General features: G+C 36.7%; 1 protein-coding gene across 1 annotated transcript; it reads left to right on the forward strand.

Moving 5' to 3' along the window:
- The first annotated feature begins 8839 nt into the window (after positions 1 to 8839).
- On the forward strand, positions 8840 to 12026 carry LOC101295345. The gene is made up of 6 exons (XM_004301796.1): positions 8840 to 8932; positions 9002 to 10224; positions 10307 to 10540; positions 10616 to 11183; positions 11259 to 11759; positions 11838 to 12026. Exons 1-6 carry the CDS (start codon positions 8840 to 8842, stop codon positions 12024 to 12026), a joined length of 2808 nt encoding a protein of 935 aa, XP_004301844.1.
- The last annotated feature ends 4219 nt before the right edge of the window (positions 12027 to 16245 follow it).

Consider the following 16245-nt stretch of genomic DNA (forward strand, 5'->3'; position numbering starts at 1 on the left):
GACATACATGTATACCTTGATCTGTCTCAAGCATGGACTTGTTAGGTTTGGTAACACGTGTCAAGGTCCTGCTTCTCTTTTCTCTGGTCAGGCCATCTCTTGTCCCTATTCACGACAAGACTAGCCACAAGATCGTGATATATGTATCATTAGGTGAGATTTGATCTTGATAATGGATAGATGTATATGCATGTTTATTGTTTGCGAATGGGACCCATTTTATGTCGTCCTAGCTGAACCCTGGATGTTTGCCAAGGCGTGGTAGCATGGCAAGCTAGGCTATACTGATGTTCCTTGATTCTTGGCTACTTCACATTCGAGGAGTGCCAGTTGGAAGTTGAGGAAGCCAAAGTTGAAACCTTGTTCATAAATGAACGTTTTGCTTGATGTTGGGTTTTTATCATTGTTGACGAGTCAACGTGTCCTTTGTGGATACTTGGACTTTTCAACGTGTCCTACGTGTGCATGGTTGAAAAGTCGTAATGGTTAGTGCGTCTAAATTCCGACACGAACAAGGAATATTGCAGATTTTTTTGAGCAATGTCTGGTGAGAATAGGCTAGACACTACCTGTTCATTCCAAGTGCAATAGTCATGGTGCAAGAGCTCTTGTACAAACTGGAGTTGACATTGTGAAGGCTTTGTGAAAACGATACTTTGGAATGTGTGGGATCCAATCATCCTCCCAAATTTTTATATGTTCACCATTTCCTACTTTCCAATGAACACCAGCAGTAAGGACAGGTCTACTTTGCAAGATACTACGCCAAGAAAAGGAAGGTTGGTCACTCAGATTGGCCTCCCAAAATGAGCAGTAAGGATGGTATCTTGCTTTAAAAACCTGTGCAACTAAAGAGTCCGGATGTTTCACCATTCTCCAAGCTTGTTTAGCTAACATAGCTAGGTTGTAGGCATAGAGATTTTTAAAACCTAAGCTTTCCTCATCCTTTGTGAGACAGTCTTTCCCAGCTTCTCCAATGAATCTTCTTTTTGTTCTCATCATCCTCCCAAACGAAGCCTGCACACAGTTGGTGTATGTCATCACAAAGTGATTTTGGCAACAAATAGCAATCATAGCATATAAGGGCATTGTCTGAGCAACAGCCTTGATGAGGGTTTCTTTGCCTGCACTTGAAAGCAGCTTTGATTTCCATCCAGTGAACTTGTTTGTAAGCTTTTCTTTAATATAAGGAAAAATTGTTGTTTTGGATCGTCCAACCCTGAGAGGCAAACCCAAATATTTGTCATGCTCATTTACTTTGGTGACTTGAAGCACATCTGCAAGTAAAACTTGTTGGTGAGGTGCCACATTAGAGCTGAAAACTACACTACTCTTCTGATAGTTGATTTTCTGACCAGAAGCAGCTGCATAGACATTCAACAGGTGTCTAAAATTGTGACATTCAATTTCAGAAGCAGAACCTATAAAACTATTATCTGCAAAGAACAAGTGGTGCATCACTGGTGCAGTTGAACTCATTTTCAATCCCCTCACTATACCATTTTCAATTGCTCGAGATATAAGTGTAGAGAAGACTTCAGCACAGAGGATAAAGAGATAGGGTGAGAGTGGATCACCTTGCCTAATACCTCTAGTAGGGTTGATGATATCTGTAGGTTGTCCATTCAGCAAGATAGAGTAGGTAACTGAAGAGATACCTTGCATGATTTGATCGACCGATACTGTAGCAAAGCCAAGTTTTAGCAGCATAGCCTTTACAAAACTCCATTACAATCTGTCATAAGCTTTAGAAATATCCAGCTTGAGAGAAAAGAAACCTTCCTCTTGTCTGCATAAAGTATGCATGAAATGAGCCACTTCAGTTGCTATAAGAGTATTTTCCGAGATAAGTCTTCCGGAAACATAAGCACTTTGGAGAGGTGAGATAATCTGTGGCAAACTGGCAATAGAACTTTGAGTCTGTTTGCAATCACTTTTGAAGCAATACGAATGATTACATTACACAAGGCAATAGGTCTAAAGTGACTAGCATCCTTTGGATCCTTTATCTTTGGAATAAGACACAAATGAGTCAGGGTTGAGCCAGCAAAACCTTGACCAGTTTGTATATATTCGAACAGCTAGGCACACATCAGTACTAACAATGCTCCAATACTTTTGAAAAAAGAAAGGAGACATACCATCAGGTCCAGGACATTTTGATGGATGCATAGCTAAAAGCGCAGCCTTGATTTCATCATCTGAATAGTCCTGCAATAAACTCATGTTCATCTCAGATGTAACCTTTGTTGGAACTGAGTCTAGATTTGTAGAATAGACTGAAGAGCATCATCATTCGTGTTTTCAGAGGTAAAAATTTTAGAGAAGTAATCATAGATGATACTGTGAATTTGGGATGGCTGAGTGCACCACTCTCCCGCATCATTGTTTACTCTAATCTTTTTTCTTTAATATTACATGCTTACAATGAACCAAAAGGAATGGGTTTAATATTCTGAAGTAAATTTTGTATCATTCTGAGATTGTTACTTCTTTATCACCTTCCAATCGCTCCGTTTTTCTTTCTTAAATAGTTGAGGATTAGATCATGAAATGTAGTCTAATACATGTACAATGTGATGAAGTTTCAAATAATGTAAGAAATATCAATATCATGGATCATTTTAAGTCTGGCAATTAACTCCAGCAGCACATATGAATGAGATTGGCAATCAACATCTGCTAACTTGTTGCGATGATCGATCTCATTATTCGCATTACAAGTGGAAATGAAACATTGTACTCATCAACATCAGTTATTTATTGTTTTGCTACAATGGGGGTACAAGCCCAGAAAATAAAAAGAGATAGAACATACTAACCAGGGTGTCTACACACACCCTCAGCATTATGCACTCTGATTCATCAACTGCATACAATTTGCCATCTTCATTTTCGAAATGTGGATCATTGCAGAGTCAGACTCCGCCTCAAGATCGGAAATTCAAGACTTAGCTAGAGCAAGTTGCAAACCATAGTAAGGTCCCCAAGCTTGAGCCTGTATAATTTCCCCAGCACCAAATCTGGCCAAAAAGTGATATAACCACTAGTCGACCACTCCTCTTTCATCTCTATTGACGCCTCATATTAAACCAGTAGCAGATTTACAGCCATCAACATTCAGTTTGAACCTTCCCATGCCACCCCCACGCTTAGTCCAAGAAATCAATTTTTTATGCAACTCTTGTGCGCTACAGGATTACAGTTTATGTTCCACCGTTCAGTAGTATGATTCATAATGATTTCTAAAATATTATGAGGAACATGAAAAGCAGGACCAAAGATCCTCTTCCACCTCCATTTCCAACCTAATTAATAGACCATTGCTATTCTGTGGGATCATATTATTAGTGAGACTACGTTTTTCAGTCCTATTCTGTGGGACTGTGGGATCATATAGTTTCATTCCCAACCTAATTAATCGACCATTGCTCAGTACACTATGCCACTGCTATGGCTTAATTTTTGCCTTATGTGGCTTGGTGCATAATTTCTAAAATTTCTTCTCAGCTGCCAAATTAATCGAAAGAAAGATTCTAGCTAGTTGAGAACTTGCATAATTTGAGATATACCAATGGCTATCAGTTGAATAAAAGAAAAAAATATGTAGCAATAAAGAAAAATAGAAACCGTCTAGGATATAGAAATCCTATTGGCCCAGGGAAATCCTATTGGCTACTAGCTAGCCTCCAAGTAATTATTTTCTATAAATTGGACCATTTGAAACCTTTTCCTGTCCTAACCCTAAGTCACTGCTTGTTTCTAAAAACCGATCGACTCCTATCTTCTTTGTACGTAGCAAAACTCATCTTAAGCCTTAGCCTTAACTTTCTTTAAACAGATTCATCAAAACCCTAGCCTACTCGATCGTCTACTCCCGAAACAATTCTATCCATCAAAACCTAGCTACTCATCTTCGTTCCACAGACAAATCTTTCTGCGAGAAACCAAGAAAAGCAAGAGAAACAATTCTCATGGAGGAGAGAAGAGGCAACCAACTTCCTGGCCAGAGGTTCTGCCCCATGGACGATGAACTAGTTCTCTTCTACCTCAAGCCAATGTTGAGTGGGGAGAACGTGCCTGGTGGAAATCGCGTGGTGTTCGACTGCGAACTTTACGGTAAGCAAGAACCTTGGGAGATATGGGAAGACTTCAAGACCAGACGACCACACGACTTGAGGCTCAACAAAGACATCTATTTCTTCACTCAACACAAGACCATGAGTTCCACAGACAAGCGCATACGACGGAATGTTGGAAGTGGAACCTGGAAGAGCGACGACTCCGGGAAGGAAGTAGTATCTGTTGAGAATGGTCGTGTTGTTGGCTTGAAGAAAAGATTGACTTACAAAAACGAAGACTCGGTGCAGAACGGTTGTTGGATCTTGTATGAGTTCTTTCTTGATAGGTCACTCAGAGACAAGAAACAAAAGATGAAAGATTACGTTCTTTGTCTACTGCGAAAGAATGGTGAACCCAAAACCAAGATCGCAAAGAAGAGAAAGCAACATGAAGAGGAAGAGGTTCTTGAAGATAATGATGCATGTGATGATACGGAAATGTCGAGTGGGGAGCAAGAAGAGTTGCTTGAGCCACAAGCCAAAAAACAACGAACTGCACCATCCACTGATAACGCACCACCAACAGTGCCATCACAAGATGATGTTGATGCATTCGCAGCTGAACTAGAAGAGACATTGGAATGCAATGAAGAAGACAATGCTCCATCATTAGAAGCCGAAGCAATTTGCTTTCGACGTCAGGAGAATGTTGTTGGTCAGCAACCATTAGCAGCCAATCATGGAACCTTTAATCAGCTGCCGGAGGAAGATCGCTTTAGGGAATTCCTAGATAGATTGAGTACTGAAGAAATGGAAGAAATGGCGGAAATACTTTCTGATGGTATGAGTAGTAATATAGACGTCGCTGAACAAAACATGGTAAACAGCAGCACCCTTGTTGATGCTCCCACATCGTCCATGTCTGCGGCATATGAATGTGGCACTGCTATGCCCTATTTATCCTCGGAAAATGGTTGCATTGATACATCTGGAAGCAATGGTGTTTGTGGAGGACTGATGGGCTATGAGGATGGTGTGTGCATGCCTGAGTCTTTGGTGGAGGTCGCAACTGATGAGCAACAAAACACAGCTGATGACGGTGTTTCAGACTTGTTGGGGTCAATCGATTTTAGTCCTGAGGCAAACAAATTCATTTGCAGTGAAATGCAATTCCCTTCGTATAGTTTAGAATTTTAGATAAGGTTTACCTTTGTAGTCTGTACATGATGAAGATGAACACGTGTATTTATGTTTGAATTGATATGAATGAGAAAACAGCGACTTCAGAAAGTTTTCATAAATAGATGTTTTAACGACATAAAAGACCAATGAACTTGTAGTTTGATTATCAAGAAAAGGAGGAGAAAATTGATGAGAAATCGACAAAGAATTTGCACAGTTTAAGAGCTATGATATAAGGAAGACTAAGAAGAAGCTGGTAAAGCATTTCGCTGATGATACTATGATGAAATAAAGAGAAATTCTATAAGAACTGTGATTGATACTAACTCTTCCATTTATTGAAGGAAGTTGTAGATATATAGGTCGCTACTTACTCGGCTTATAAATTTCTTAGTCTGGTGAATATGAAGTAATGCATTTTCAATATATCCTATAGTTTCGTCACAACTATTATTGGGAGTTATTGCTCATGTATGTTTTGCACTGCATAAATGTGGAGGCCTCTACAGTGAGATGGTTGTGAGATAATATAGGGGAGAGATGAGGTTGCAGGAGGGTTGGCATTGTTCACTTCCTTCTCTTCTGGTTCTTTGGGTTAATTAATGGAGGACTATAGAAGATCGTCTTCAGGTTTATTAGATTGCGTAAGCGTGGGTGCTAGAATAAGAACTCCCCATATATAAGTGCACCTCAATATGTACAAATTCTTCATACGCTGCTCAATGAAAGCAACCAACTTCCGGTTCCCAACGTAAATAGACAACAATACAATATGGTGGTATCATTTTGTTAACAAATCCAACTAATGATCTCTCTCACAGGCTCTCTTAATTAAAGATAACTATGAACCTCAATATTTGGTTTCTGATTACATTGATAAGAAGAAATAACACTTGTCGGAAAAGTAGATTAGATTGATAAGAAAGAAGTAGCAATTATCTTCTGAACCAAAAAAAAAAAAAAAAGTAGCAGCAATTCTCGATCAGATAAGTAGCAGGGATCGATTCTCCGGAATCCATTCGTCATTGACCGTCACTATACTTCTGTATATGTAGCTTCAATTGGAATATGAGTAATGGATAAGCTGCCTTGTTTTGTATATCATCTGGATGAAGCAAGTTCATGTCTCTCATCACAAGTTCACAACAGTGTCTGTGGTCTCCCTGGTCCCAAGTGAAAGTCCCCAAATCGATTAGTTTTATAGCCACATTATAAGATCAGAACTATAAAAGCGAGTGGAGAGGAATTGTGTATAAAGAAAACTGGACATAGATCACCGTTTTAGTGCAGTTACTACAGGTTTTCAATGCAGTAAACCATGGTCAATGCATAAGAAAGCCACAAACTATATATTGTGCAAGTCGTAATTGACTGTTTGTTCTAACATATAAGGTACATTTTAGTAATTTAGTCCAATAGTTGGAAGCATCAAACGGATGAAGACTAAGATCTCATAACAGACAGTTCATGGATGAGAGAGAGAGAGAACAAAGCCAGAAATGCTCCAACAGCTTCCCCAAAATAGAGAAGCAAAAGCTAAAATCTCTAAAAAATTTATGCTCTGAGCATCTCCAACAACTTCCCTAAAATTTCTCTAAAATGGGGAAACAAAAGCTAAAATCTCTAAAAAAATTATGCTCAAAATCCAACAGCTTCTCTATTTTGGAGATTTCAACATTTAATACAACAATAAAATATATCATATCATCATTAATTATAGCAAAAAAAATTATCTATTTTATTATAACAATAAAATACCTAATAAAATATTAAATTGTTGTCTTTTTCTCGTTGGAGCACGTGAAGAATTTAATTTTAAGGAAGGAAGACTTGAGTAATTTTATTCACACACACTTGTTTTCTAAATACACATCCATCAATCTTATTTTACCATTTTTCCCTCATTTGTTCCTAGTTTACCCTTTTCTTTTTCTCACTCTACCCCATTGCAGTTGTTCCCTTTTTCCCTCTCTACCCTCTCGTAATCATCTGTTTATATGATTATGGCTTTCTGGGGCAGTAATCAATTTAATAGGATACTATAATCATATTTTTGAAATAGAGTTTGTCTGTGATCGAATCAAACAGTTGTATTGACTCTCCTAACAATTCTTTATAATCAAACAATTGCTAAAAACTAAAAGAGCAAATCTAGAATCGAACCAAATACATAACTGTATAAAGATATTTGATCATACCCATTTTAAATAGAAAAGCTTGAATTTCCAATTTGTTTACCATCCAACAATCTAATGTACGTGTTTTACAAATATGAATAGTGAAGAATCATTTTATGCAGGAATGAAGGAAATTGGGAGCTCCATTCTTTCTCTATTTGTTAAAGTTTGTTAAACACATTGAGCAAGATTGCCGCCAAATTCCCCCCATCCTTCATCGATCCGCTATCGGCGACTTACAAGGTTTCACGTTCAGATCATTGCCGTCATCTGGTTAGTGGGGAAGTACGTCTTTTTTTCTTTTTTTTTGAAGGGAAGAACAAGGGTAGAATAGGATTTTAAATATTGATAAAAAAAATGAGGTGTGTATGTAACAAATAGGGTTGTGTGAATAGAATTACTCGGAAGACTTTGCTGCAAATTTGGGGATATGAAGGCTTCTCTTTCTTTTTCATCCACATTTTAGAGAATGAGATGGGGAAGCTGTTGGACCGAAAAAAGGCTTAATAACTCCAACAGCTTCTCCATTTTGGAGATTTCGGCATTTATTACAACAATAAAAATGCTACATGTTTATTAAGAATAATAAAAAAATTATATATTTCATTGTAACATAAATTACCTAATAAAATATTCTAAATTTTTGTTCTTATCGTTGGAGCACGTGAATAATTAATAGGGTGCGTCTATTGCCACCCCACAAACCTCTTTGTTCACCCCACATGTTGTTGATTTATTAAAAGACTAAAATACCCTAATGTAAAATTACAGTAACGGACGATAAGTTGTTACAAATTACAAATTCTTTTTCTTTAATGTTTTTGTTTTGGACTAACACGTACTTCATAAACCCTAACCCAAAATTTATCACATTCGTTGATCTATGGAGTTTGAAGACGCTAGCATGCTCTCCACGTTGTAGTCAGATACAGGTAGATTCTAATCTTTGTTTGCTCTAGAGTATTTGTGTAGATAGGAATAATAGGATTTGTGTTGCTAGTCTATTCTTCTTCACGATCGTCGAAGCAGACGAAGCTTGCCAAGGTCAGCAAGACAAGAAGCGCCTTGTCAAATCAATAGAAAACAAGAGCTCTGTAGTAGCAACTCAAAAACTTTTGTCTCCATATCACTTTTGTATACAGATTTCCTTTTCCCATCTGTTACCAATCTAACATTATATACTTACTTCTGCATATATCAATTAGATACTTACTTCTGCATATATACTTTCAGTTTGGTTCAGTTTACTTCTGCATATATATCAATTATATACTTTCTTCTGCATATATCAATTAGATATATACTTACTTCTGCATATGTACTTTCAGTTTACTTCTGCATATATATTTTATGTCGATTAGATACCTACTTCTACATATATACTTTTAGTTTGGGTAGGATATATACAGGTGCTATCAAATGCAGGGACCTGAAGATGAGGCTTTTGTTAAGGGTAGCAGGGTTTCATCAAACTACCTATTAGACTCTACAAGCATATTCATAACTAATGAGGTAATCTGAATTTGTAATGTTGTACGTTATATTGTCGTAATCATAATAATAATGGTATCATATACATAGGTATTTGAGAGCAAACACGCATTGATTGAATGGATTCACGCACAAGCAATGCAAAATAATCTGGTGGTGGTTACTATGAGGTCTGATTCTGGGGGTGTTGGAAAAAGACGGAACAGACCTAGGATAACATTTTGTTGTGAAAGAAGTGGTGAGTATAGGCCAAGGAAATCTAATCGTTCCGATGATTCAAATTTTGGTTCTCAAAGTAAAACAGGGAAGCATTCACGCCCGAGGAACACTGGTACCAAAAAGTGTGGATGCCCATTCTTATTGAGGGGATTGAATGTTGGAGATGGAAATGAATGGAAATTGGAAGTTGTATGTGGGGTGCATAATCATGACGCTTCAAACTATCTCCAAGGACATAGTTATGCAGGGAGGTTGACTGAAGAAGAAAATCAGCTCTTGGTGGAAATGTCTAAGAATTTTGTGCGACCTAAGCAAATTTTGACTACCATAAAGAAAAGAGATGGGCTAAATGTGTCAACGTTGAAGACAATATATAATGCTAGACAAAGGTACAGGACAAAAGATTTGGCCGGAAGAACACAAATGCAGCAATTGTTAAGTAAATTATCTCTTCACGGCTATATTGAGCATCACAGAAATATTGAACAAGATGAGGTTTTGTCAGACTTGTTTTGGACTCATCCCACAAATGTTGATATTCTACGTTCATTCCCACATGTAATTATAATGGACTGCACCTACAAGACTAATAGGTATCATTTTCCACTTTTGGAGATTGTTGGGGTGACATCAACTAACATCACATTCACTGTTGCATTTGCATACCTTAATTCAGAGAAGGAAGATAATTACTCATGGGCTTTGTCTCGGTTGAAGGAGCTATTTATTGATGATCTTCCTCATGTTTTAGTTACAGATAGAGACTTGGCGCTTATGAATGCCATACGTAAAATATTTCCTACTAGCCACCATATGTTGTGTACATGGCATATTAGTAATGAGGTGTTTGCAAAATGCAGTAGCATGTTTGAAACCACAGAAATGTTTGAGATGTTTAATGATACTTGGCAATTTGTGATTACTTCCAAAACTAAGGAGGAGTATCTGGAGAGGCTGAAGTCATTTGAAGTTGGGTACAAATCATATCCAGATGCTATTTCCTATTTGAAGGACACTTGGTTAATGCACAAGGAAAAGTTTGTATCAGCATGGACAAACAAGTTTATGCATTTTGGTACTACTACTTCCAATAGGTAATTTGAATGTGTTTCAATATGTTTATATTTCTTACATGCTTTATAGACTACTTAACTTTTTTTCCCCCTTTCTTTATAGGGCTGAAAGTGCACATGCAAAGCTAAAACGACAACTTGGGTCTAGCCAACTTAACTTTGATTTGTCATGGGACAACATCCATTCTTTAATAGAGCTGCAACATACTGATATTAAAGTATCATTTGAAAAGAGTCGTTGCACTATCCAGCATTCTGCTAAGCATGAGGAGTTGAGAGAGTTAAGAGGCTTTGTATCTATCACAGCATTAAATAACATAATCTGTGAGTTAAAAAGGTAATGTTTTGTTCTTATTAGTTGATCATTAGTCCTCATTTATTTATTATTATGCTAATAAGATTTAATATATAGGATTGACAAGTGTGAAGGAAATGTCGATTCATGTCAATGTACTCTTCGTTATACACATCAGCTGCCATGTGTTCACGAGATTGTCTCATACAAAAGTAGTAACAATCCCATTCCACTTGAGTGTATTCATCCTCATTGGAAGAAGTTAGATTTCAGTATTCTCCCTCCAAAGAGCAGCAGCAGGAGATCAAATGTTGTTCATCTTAAACCATATATGATAAGATTAGAGGAGTGGTTTGAGGAACAAAATGAGGAGAGGAAGAGACAACTTTTATTGAAGTTAGAGGAGTACATGAATCCGAGTTCTACATCTCTTAAAGTGCCACAAGTGAAGACCAATAATCGAGGCCGTCCACGTAAAGAAGATTCCTCCACTCGTCGTTTACCTTCTGCCTTTGAGTATGTGAGTGCATTATCAGGCCATGATAGTCAGTCATCCAATCCCACCGTTGGGTCTCAGAGAAAAAAATCGAAGAAGGTTTCAAAGAATAAACAACAATCAGAGCCCAAAGAGTCGCAAGTATACATAAAAAGGAAAAATAAGGTGCTCAACAATTCAAACCAGAAGGTAAGCACTTACTAATATAATACCATTGTTATCTAAAGTTGTTTTGCTTACTGAAATAGTTTATTTGTTATTCAGGTTTCAAACAACATTTGCTCGTTTGTACTACCTAGATTGACATACGAATATACGACACTATTTCCTACTATGTATCAACAATACATTGCAAATCAAACGGATGTTGATATGGATGGAAACTGTGGATATAGAGTCATTGCTATCTCAATGGGGTTTGGTCATGATGATTGGCGTATAGTACGTAAACATTTACTAGATGAGCTTAGAGGGAATCGAACTTTCTATGAAGACCACATTTATGGGGCTAAACAGTTTCGTGAGCTAGAGAATTGCCTTGATTATTTTGTTGACGGGTGTGCACCTACTGACTTTTGGATGACCATGCCTGATATGGGACACATTATTGCCACATGTTATGGGGTGACAGTAATTCATTTATCGTCCACAATGTGCGTTACTTTTCTTCCTTTATATAAAAGAAATGAACGTCGAAATGAATACCGTGATGCTTGCGATGTTGGTGAATTTGCAATTGGATACGTTGGCCGTCATTTTGTTAAGGTATGGAACAAGTAGAAAGTTAGATATGTTGTGTTCATTTTACCTATTCGTAACTAACATTATTGTCTATGCATGTAGGTAAATTTAATATCTCAATCTGCTCCAATTCCTCCTGTTAGTCCTGTATGGCATAGATACCAAGTTGATAATGGACAACTGTACCGTATTTATGAACAACGTATAGATCAGTTCAAGAACCTCAAAAGTATGGAGACCGTTGCTACTAGAGATACATTTATAGACATTATGCATCTTGATATCGATTGATATCAATGAGTTGTTAAATTTAAGATTTTTTTCTTGTTCTTCAGTTGGTGATTTTACTTACCTTGAACTTATACTTTCAGAACAAATGATATTAATGTTATAATCTTCCTTAGTTTATTTTCTTTTTGGAGTTCGATCGCTATTGGAAGAGCATGATATTGTGCAAATGAGTGAATACAAATGAGCTAATACAATAAATTTAAAATTAAAAAAATGTAGGGTGAACAAAGCAAATTTGAAATTAAAAAAATATATGTGGGGTGAGAAGAGAACGTAGGGTGAACAAAGTAGAATTGTGAAAAATGGTATTTTAGGTATTGAAAGTGGGTGAACAAAGTATATTTACAATAAAAAGTATCCAAGTGGGGTGTGAAAAGAATATGGGGTGAACAAAGAGGTCTGTGGGGTGGCAATAGCCGCACCCTAATTAATATTTGGGGGAAAAAAGCTTTGCTGCAAATTTAGGGAATGAGTGCTTCTCTTTCTTCCCCATCCCCATTTTGGGGAATGAGATGGAAAGCTGTTGGACCACAAAACAACCTAATATTCCCCAAAATTGATAAAATCAAGAAAATGGGGGAAGCTGTTGGAGATGCTAATGTCAGTATTATTGATTCTCATGCTCGCGCGTTATATTCATCGTTTTAATTATTACTGACTATAACTTTAAATGTTGCTTGGCGTACATCATATCCTTTGCGTATGCTTTTCCATAGAAACATAAGCAATCACTACGCCAAAAATGAGCTTTTACGGCCCGCAATGCACGCCGTAAAAGCCTTTTTACGGCGTACAAAAGTAGGCAGTAAAAGCTCGAGCCGTAAAAGACTAATATCTTTTACGGCGTGCAAAAATACGTCATAAAAAAACAATTAACACGCCGTAAAAGTAATTCCATAAATGTCATTTAGGTCATTTATCACCCTCTTTTAAGGCGCACACTGCATGCCGTAAATAAAGTATGTTCAAATAAAAAAAAATCTTCTTACTCAAATGTCATACTCAAATTACCATCAATATAACTAATGTCATTTACAAAGTAACAATTTAGAATGTATTAATATAACTCATTACATCAAGCTAATAAGCAAATGACCAAATTAACATGACTTTGAAGTTAATTACCTATGCTACAACAAACACTGAATTTAGGTTCCTTTCAATATGCTTCTCTAAAGAGGTCTCCCTTGAAGAGCCTGTGGTCGATCACTGCTCCCACTTGTTTTTTGTAACCACAACCTAAAATGATGATATTATCAAATTCAGCTAAACAATTGCATCAAATTCAGCTAAACAAAGTTGTAATTGTACATCTATGAACTTCAACTTACCCTTTGGCCATATTGACATGGTTAACAATTATGACTTATCATCTGATTGGAAGGCATAACAAGCTGAAAGAAACCAATATCATTAAACAGCTTGCCACGGATGAAAGATCAAATTTTTTCCATCACCCTAGAATCAAAACTCATTTTTATGTTTATGGAAAAAGTTATACATGCTTTGCGGTAATCATAAGACCTTCAAGTACATATATAGTCATCAACCACGAGATGGACATGAATCACCTACAACACCCAAACTAGCAAAATTAAGATCATTCAGCAAAGCAGATATCAAACTAAAATGAACACAAACAATTACAGGAAGCACGAATACTAATTGCTCAATAAGGCACCAACTTGAACTTGGGAACACAAATTGGTAATACACAATCAGAAAGCACAAGCAACCGAATCAAAACAGAAAGAAACAGAATGAGCAGATAACTGTAAGCACACAACCAGATATGCAGTATTTCAACATAGAGAAAATAAAAGCAAAGCCTTGAAACTTTAGAGAGCAACACAATTACTTCTAGCAGATTAGATTCCATAAAGCCAAATTTCAAGGGGTAAGGATTTTGTAATTACATATAGCAACACTCAAATTTCACCATTATACATACAGCTATATTATCTTCCAGGTAAAAGCTGTTTATGATAGGAATCAATAGGACTAATTATCTTTTTGCGTTCTTATTTAATCTTGACATTGTACTAACCAATTGAGCGATCCATACACACTAATCGATCTGGAGTGACAAGCTGGACTATGCTAACAGCCTAAGATCCAGTGTTCTCTTATCTCTGTGAAGCATAAAAGTATTTTAAGAAGACCGAGGAGCTAGCTAACATAACGAAAACTAACAAAAAAATATCTCTTATAATAGGATCTGCAGCTGCAAAATAGTAGATGAAATCAATTTAACTGAGGAGATCCAGATCATCCTTAATTCTAAGTATTTTATATAATTTCATGCACTCTCGTTTTTTTCATTTTCTGGGATCGATCTAAAGAGAAACTGATACTCGATCATATATATCCCAAGTAATTAAAAACTAATTAAGCTAGAAAGAACCCATATATATATGACATAGAAATAATAATAAAATTGAGACGACACTTAGAACTAATAATCCAGGGTACTCACTTCATGTAAGCCAAATAGCAAAACCAAACCACGAGAGATATACATAGATTAACAGTAGGCTACTTGTGATGTTGATGATTATATAATAGAAATATATGTCATACATATCATTTATTCTAAGATCTATTTCCATATACTAGAGAGAGGGGAGAGAGGGAGAGCTAGCTTTACATAATTAAATCGATAAACAACCACGAGATCATATAGTAACATATCCTTGTTAGGGTGGAAAGCTTGATGTATACATCGTACATAGTAAACATCATATGATTCTTTTCGAACATAGTAAACATCATATGATTCTTTTGATGTATGCATCGTACATAGATCGAGTATGTATGTATATTAGTAAAGAAAAACTATAATGTAAATATCATATGATTCTTTTAATTTCTAACAAACCATTTGATTTCCAGCAGGTTATAAATTCTCTATTTCATTTAAAAGAGTAGTGAAACTATCCTAATTAAATCAAAGTGAGTATAGTGAAGATTGGAAATGGAAATTGCAGAAAGCAACAAATTAAAGAGCACTTGATTTAAGAAATAGAATCCAATTACCAAGAACAAGGGACTGAAACGCTTTTGGGCTCCACCTGAACTCGACGAGGTCGTTGAAAGCTCAAGAACACTGTCGTCTGAAAACTTCGATTGGAACCCAGAAATATGCAGCAAAATAGAGAAATAGGATTAGGGCTTTAATATGGAAATTGAAGCTCAAGGAAGAGTGAAAACAAGAGGGAAGTGATGGGTTTACCTTCACAAAGCACGGGCTCACCAGAGAGAAAGAGATTCGGCCAGAAATCGGATTTGGGGGTTAGGGTTTGGACTTCAATTTTTGAAAAGTTTATGGTTCTAAGTCGAATTGGTGGGTAGGGGAAGGTGGAGAAGAGGAAGACGAACATTTTGGTGGTGGACTTGCGGCATGCGGCAGCCGAAATCGGCTACGCCACGCCGGAGATGGCGGAGGCAGGCGGAGAGGGAGAGAGAGAGAGTTCTAGGCTCGGGTCAACACCAGTTTCGATTTTGACCAAAATCAACCTCTCTTCCCTTTTATACATGACTTGATGGTTAAAACCCTAATACGGCGTGCAACTATTACACGCAGTAAATACCTTACACTTATTAACGGCGCGCAATGAAGGAATGCAGTAAATGTCTCTTCATTTATGGCGTGCTTTTATTGCAAGCCGTAAATAACTTGAGACACAATCTCATTTACGGTGCACTTACAAAGCACGCTGTAAATAACTCTACGTAACATTATATTTACGGCATGCTATAAATGCACGCCGTAAATTTTAGGCGGTAAAAGCCCTGAATTTTTGTAGTGAATATATGTAGGTAATGTTCTGTTTCCCAACAATCTCAAATTGTACATTGTGTTATACTTTTTAAATGTATAATAAGGACTGCTGAACTATTGAACATTTGCATTGGCATCACATCAAGATAGTGACAATAATGCTAACACTAAATTGCATGCTCAAGTGCTCAACCTGTTGAAACTCAATTACCCTTTGCACAAATAACTCACACAAATTGGGAGAATGAAGCTTATCTTATTGAATCAACAACTGTGGCTTATAAACAAGCCTTTACAACTGGAAGAGAAAAACCATAAACAACCCACGTTGAGCACTCCTCTAAACGTGGTTTAGTGAACAAGGAATAATTTAAACCTAATCTCTTAATCCCTTAAGTCTAGGATTTATTAACAAAAAGCAGTAAATGAATAACAACA

Source organism: Fragaria vesca, linkage group LG5 (assembly GCF_000184155.1).
Source record: "Fragaria vesca subsp. vesca linkage group LG5, FraVesHawaii_1.0, whole genome shotgun sequence".
NCBI classification, from domain to species: Eukaryota; Viridiplantae; Streptophyta; class Magnoliopsida; order Rosales; family Rosaceae; genus Fragaria; species Fragaria vesca.

Bases quoted from the DNA above. Each gene is read 5' to 3' on its own strand.
- LOC101295345 (XM_004301796.1), top strand. From the start codon at position 8,840: ATGCAGGGACCTGAAGATGAGGCTTTTGTTAAGGGTAGCAGGGTTTCA. The intron at 8,933-9,001 runs GTAATCTGAATT...TCATATACATAG, and splicing joins GCATATTCATAACTAATGAG to GTATTTGAGAGCAAACACGC. The intron at 10,541-10,615 runs GTAATGTTTTGT...TTTAATATATAG, and splicing joins ATAATCTGTGAGTTAAAAAG to GATTGACAAGTGTGAAGGAA.